Source organism: Trypanosoma conorhini (genome assembly GCF_003719485.1).
Source record: "Trypanosoma conorhini strain 025E chromosome Unknown Tco_14.4_contig_00632, whole genome shotgun sequence".
NCBI classification, from domain to species: domain Eukaryota; phylum Euglenozoa; class Kinetoplastea; order Trypanosomatida; family Trypanosomatidae; genus Trypanosoma; species Trypanosoma conorhini.
Window position 1 is genome coordinate 1 of NW_021704721.1, and position 5,373 is coordinate 5,373.

The 5,373-nt window shown below is 54.1% G+C and overlaps 5 protein-coding genes across 5 annotated transcripts in view, besides 2 other annotated features; all 5 read right to left on the minus strand.

The window, feature by feature from the left end:
• Positions 1-2: 2 nt before the first annotated feature.
• Positions 3-329, minus strand: Tco025E_07775 (uncharacterized protein; the record flags this gene model as incomplete). Its single annotated transcript, XM_029374634.1, has 1 exon — positions 3-329. A coding segment is annotated over one exon (327 nt), but the record flags the coding sequence as incomplete, so codon positions are not given.
• A 287-nt stretch (positions 330-616) lies between these two features.
• Positions 617-2,815, minus strand: Tco025E_07776 (uncharacterized protein; the record flags this gene model as incomplete). Its single annotated transcript, XM_029374635.1, has 1 exon — positions 617-2,815. The coding sequence occupies one exon, from the start codon at positions 2,813-2,815 to the stop codon at positions 617-619; it is 2,199 nt and encodes a 732-aa protein (XP_029225253.1).
• A 311-nt stretch (positions 2,816-3,126) lies between these two features.
• Positions 3,127-3,145: a microsatellite.
• A 133-nt stretch (positions 3,146-3,278) lies between these two features.
• Positions 3,279-4,400, minus strand: Tco025E_07777 (putative RNA-binding protein; the record flags this gene model as incomplete). Its single annotated transcript, XM_029374636.1, has 1 exon — positions 3,279-4,400. The coding sequence occupies one exon, from the start codon at positions 4,398-4,400 to the stop codon at positions 3,279-3,281; it is 1,122 nt and encodes a 373-aa protein (XP_029225254.1).
• A 33-nt stretch (positions 4,401-4,433) lies between these two features.
• Positions 4,434-4,469: a microsatellite.
• A 426-nt stretch (positions 4,470-4,895) lies between these two features.
• Positions 4,896-5,252, minus strand: Tco025E_07778 (60S ribosomal protein L13a; the record flags this gene model as incomplete). The annotated part of the gene is made up of 1 exon (XM_029374637.1): positions 4,896-5,252. The coding sequence occupies one exon, from the start codon at positions 5,250-5,252 to the stop codon at positions 4,896-4,898; it is 357 nt and encodes a 118-aa protein (XP_029225255.1).
• Positions 5,253-5,277: 25 nt separating this feature from the next.
• Tco025E_07779 (60S ribosomal protein L13a) overlaps positions 5,278-5,373 on the minus strand; it is a gene marked incomplete at both ends in the record, with an annotated part of 519 nt that continues 423 nt past the window's right edge. The window contains one exon of the mRNA XM_029374638.1: positions 5,278-5,373. This exon is cut by the window's right edge and continues 423 nt beyond it. Within this exon, the coding sequence (XP_029225256.1) occupies positions 5,278-5,373 (96 nt within the window).

Below are 5,373 nucleotides of genomic sequence, written 5' to 3' on the forward strand. Positions count from 1 at the left end.
AGCGACACGCCGTAAATAAAACAACATATTCTCTCGTGAAGAAACAGTTGGGCGAAGACAATGCCCACAACGATGAGGCCTACACCAGCTGCACCCACAGCGGTGCCCTCGGAGACCTGGAAAAACAGCTTGTACTGCCCGCACAAGCTCTTACTCACCTTCTGCTCGGTCTCATTGCCATCGGGCAAGATCACCTCATTGTACCATAGCGTCTGCTTCGTCGTCACGAGCTCTTTCTCCTTCTGGAAGACAGGGAAGATGTTGGCACACACAGCACAGGCGGTGGCCAATATAGCCAAAACCAACACCAGTACGCGTAAACAAAACATGAGTCCTTTTTGGCGAATGTGGGAGAGCCTACTTCTTGCCTTGCGCTTGCAACGGAGACACGGAGAGCAGGAGGGGAGAGAGAGAAGCACTGGCGTCCGCTCTCCTTCAGTGCAGCGAAGAGTCACCCACTGCGAGGAAACGCTGCCAGCTGCACGTGTGGGTCTGTATGTGAAAGGAGGGGTATGAGGCAGTACTTTTTTAAAAATTTGGTGTGGGTGTGGGTGCGGGGGGTGAGGCTCTGTTCCTTACTCGTGCTTGTGAAGTAAAAGAGGATGTATTGGATGCGTCATATCGCGCAATTGTTAGTGTCTTGCAGAACCTCAAGCATGCGTACCATGTACGCGCGAAATTCCTTAGCCTGAATTACTTCGGTTTGTGTTTCTGCGTCTTCAGTGGTGAGTAGAGCGGATCGAAGAAACGTTTTTGTTCTCTCGGGATCTACATGTGTTCTGGTGTGCCCAAAATTGTGGCTGACGCCCCTGTTCCTTGGGCTGTGAACGACACAGTGAGGGTTTTTAATAAGGAAGTGGACACGTGAGTCTAATATGGTTGGCTCCGCCTCCGGTGGATGCGATGTGGAGGCGAAGACCTCCAGTGGGGTGTGTTCGTAGTCGTACTTCAGAAGTGCGTACTGTGTGCGAAGCCCGCCAAGGTCGCCCCGCATGCCCTTCGTGCCGTGAACGCGTTGCACCTCATCCAATATGTATTTTCGCTCTTCATGGGAGAGGTTGTAGCGACGTCGATCCGCCCACAGCAGCAGTTCGTCAAGCCAGGATAATTTAAATGTTCCGAGTTCTTGCGTGGCATGCTGATACAGTGGCAGTAGCTTGGGGGACTCAATGCGTAAGTAGATTTTAATCAGCCTGGAGATGATGCGTGTGGTTAGCGGCACCCCTTTCTCTGTCATCCTGCGCAGAACCTCCTCGGCACCTGTGGCAGGGTCCATGGAGTTATGTGCGTGCTGCAGGAGAGCGCAAAAGTAGAACTCATTTGTGCAATGCATCAGCTTCCCTTCTTGGCAGGGCCGAAGGTAGTCTTCCTCAAAGCGAGGAACCTGACACTTGGAGAGTGCATGAATGGCAGTTTGTAGTAGGTACTCGTTCCCGCGGCGGTCCATAGCGTTGCCGTCATGCCCCAGAGCGTCCTTAGCTTGTGTAAAGGCGGCAAGCGCCAAATCCACGGCTCGCATCTCCCCTGCCGCAATAAGCACGATACTCCAGACACTTATACCAAGTTGCACCCCATCCCGTAGCATTGCTCGTGCAATAAAAACGATCTTTCCGTTGTCTTTTGCTGTTTGAAGTACGTTAAGTAGCTGAAAGATAAGATACTCAGACACTTCCTCCATCGAGTTTCTTTTTTTTGGACCTCTTCCCTCCTCTGGCGGCTTCGAACCGTCGCACAGCAGCTTACGTGCGGCAGAGCGAAGAAGATCGTTACAACTAACCTGCACAATTCCAAGGAAGGATCCAATGTCGTCAAAATATTGGAGTGCAGAATCCACGTGGTTTCCAGCGCGGCAAGTTGCGATGAGACTCGCGTAGAACCACTGTTCCTCTGTGATTCTTCCGCCTTCAAAAGCGCCACTGACGTTTGTCCCAGTTCCCTTATCGTCGCCCCCTCCACGCACTGCATCGCGTGGTCTTCGAAGAAACCCTTTCTGAAGGCAGAAACGAAAAAAAAGCATCTCTCCTTCATCGGCGGAAGAAGCATATTGCACAAACCGCTGGACTCTGTGTATGGCATCTTGTGTACTAAGCTCCTCACAGGAATCGGGGTACACCAACGCCATGCATTCATCATAGATGTAAGCGGCGTCCTGAAGGGCCTGCTTGGACTCGGCATCCGGCCGTCCTTCGCGGTTTGAGGCAATACAAACGCAGCGCCAAAACGCACGAACCAAGGAGAAGGCGCTCATCATTTCCCAACCGAGGGATGGTACGTGCTGTAGGTGCTTTACGCAGTCAGAAGCTAACCTAACCAGGTCAGGCGTACTACGCAGGGCATACGCACTGTCGACGACAAAGTCAGAGACAGCAAAGTTTCCAACATTCATGTCGTTGATTTCCGTCGCGGAGACAACGACTGTGGCAGCCCTCGTGCGGGCGTAGTAGACCTGTAAGCAGAGCTTATGTAGCTTAGCGACGTGCGCCAGTTGGGCATACTCACGAACACACTTCACAGTTGCTTCTTGCACGCGCCGTGAAAGCAGCTCAGACACATGTGCGTGGACTGCTGTCGTGTGGTTGGGGTCGAAATTTGTTCGGCTAAACCGATAGAGGCGACGGCCAAACTCTTCCTGTGACAAGAGTGTCAATTCGTGTGCCAAGCGTCGATATGCCTCGGCATTCGTGTCAACTGCCGGTTCTGCAACAGTGTGGCGGAGGTGGGAAAAATCCTTCTGTTTACTGTTGCTATTGCCGCCGGAGACGTGCAGGGTCGATGGCAAGGGATTTGCCACCCGTACAAGAATACACCGCCGCATTTATGTTTTGCTTTTATTTGCCTTTAATAACATGTACCACGCAGCCCGCACTGATCATTCACGCACAAATCCTGGCGTACCGTGGAGCTAACTATTAGCCTTCAAAGGGATAAAAACCACAAGAGATATATATTTCAGGTTTGCGCCTTGAGTGCGTATTGGAAGAGCAAAACGAAAAAAAAAAAATAAGGTGGGGTGGGGGGAAGAGAAAGAGGCCTGATGGAAGCAGAAACAAAAAGGAGTTTTTGCAGTCAGGGGCATCCCGCATGTTGATTTCTCATGTCGTCATCCTCCTTTGTTTACCACTCACGGTGTGTGTGTGTGTGTGTGAGAGAGCGAGAGGAGAAACCGCAAAGAACACACAAATGAAAGGGAGCGCCGCGAGAACAGTTGAAGACAAGAAAAAAAAAGGCCGTCCAGGTTTGCACAGCTTTCCTTCTTCCTCCTTCACTCCTGCCGTGTGTTATTGCTTCAGCCCTTGGAGGGCTGCAGAGATGTCAGCGTAGTTGAGTTTGATCACCGGCTTTCCGCCACGCTGCTTTTCTTTATCCTCCTCTTTCTCCTCCTCGGGCACCAGAGGGGCATATACGTTGAGAAGGTCCAACACCGGCCCATTGTGCCACAACTGCCACTCTGCCGAATTTGGGCTATTCTTTCGTCGTGCGATCCATTTGCCCCACGCGCTCTCCGCGTCATCCGAGTCCTCCGCCCGGCGCTGCGTGGGCATCGGATCGTCCGCATTCGGCAGGCTAAAGACCTTCTGGTGCAGAAGGCGACACTTCTCCTCGTCCCCAGGGCACAAACCCATCAAAAAACAGATGCACAAGTCGTACGGCGCACGACGAAACATACACGTTTCACCGTGTACACAACTTCCCCAAACGCGGATACACGGATGCGTGTCATCCTGCTGCTGAGCTGATGTTGGGCCTTTGCCACTTATCACTACGCCGACACGTGCGGAGGGCACGGTGTTCATGGCTATGGCGGGGAGGTTTTGAAAATGTGTGGGCCGATCCCCACCACAGAGGGTTGGGTTGGCGATGCGCTCGCCTGACGGTGCCACAGCCTCAGCGGGGCGGCTAGAAATGTCTTCAGACATCTCCATCACCTTTGCCGGTTTGTAGTTTAGCCACGAAAGAAGAGAGGGAAAGGGTACAACCCGGCTGGGACGGTACGAACGGGGCCGAATGATACGAATGAAGCACCGTGTGCAGAGCATTAACTGGTGCACCGCGTCCACGGCGATGGTGTCCGAGATGATATTGTCCCGTCGGCATTTGTTGCAGTAAAATGAAGCTCGCTCTTGCAACTGCCAAAGCTTGGTATTGGGCGCCACCTGCGCGTTTGCATCGGGCGGTAACTTCTTCTCTCGTGCATTAAAAGTGGCAAAGTTGTTAAACGTCAGTCGCCTGGGGCCGCGGGCGTTGTTGTCTCTCGGAACTAAGGGCATGCTTCCGCCGCCACCACCCCCGCTGCTGCCGCCGTGAGGGAGGGCTAAGGGGCGCTGACGCTGGTATGGGGCGCCTCTCTCCGACGTGGCGTACCGCTGCGAGGTGATCCCGTTGCGTGGCGCCCTACTCATCTTCTTGCCGCCACCTCCTCTGTTTCTTTTGCGATTTATTTGTTTATTTACTATTATTCCTTTTTTCTTCCTCTTTTTTTTGCCCTGGCGCGTGGGTGGGGGGTTGCGTGTGCTCACCAGCAATTCCCGCCGCTGCTGCCCCCGAAGCTTATTTGCACTTGACTCGGCGCTGGTTGCTCCCGCGGAGGGTCCACAGGCGCGCGTGCGTCGCAGGCGCAGAGAGCGAAAGCGAGAGTGAGAAAGAAACGGATGTAAGCTGCGGCCGCGGCCAACAGACGAGCATGGGGGGCCGTTGCCAGCAAACGGACTTTCTCCGCCGAGGCAAAGCAGGAAAGCAAACAAGAAAGAGGAGGCGCGTCTTACGCGTGTCTCGAAAACGAGTAAAACAAAAACAAGAAAAATCCTAGGTGTCGCCGCAGAAAAATAACGGGAACAGTGATGATGTCGCAAGAAGATGTCCGCAAGCAACCACTATAGGCGTCTTCGCAGTTTCTACTAAGCGTAGCCGAACTTCTTCAGCACCTGCAGGTTGTTCTTGGAGACCTTCGCAAGGGCCTCCTTGCGAGCGGTCTTCCAGGCGACGCGCAGCTTCTCCGTCCTCTTGTGGTGGCGGGTTGCCTTCTCCACGCGGGCAGTCTCGAGCTTCTTCACCACATCGCTGTACTTCCAGCCAACGTGCTTGCACATGTTGCCCAGCACCGTGTAGGGACGCTCGCCGCGGTAGCAGTAGTGACGCTGCGCCTTGGGGATCACCACACGGCCACCGGTGCGCACAACATTCGTGGGAACGCCCTCGTACGCGACGAGCTGGCGCAGCGCCTTCTGGCCGCGCTTGGTGTAGCGGGGCAGCATGGAGCGCACCGTACGCAGGAAGATGTCAGAGGGGCTGCGGTGGTGGAAGGGGCCAAGCTTCGGGTTTGACAGCTTCCGCTTGCGGAGGAACTGCAGGTACTTGATCTTGTTGCGGATCTCC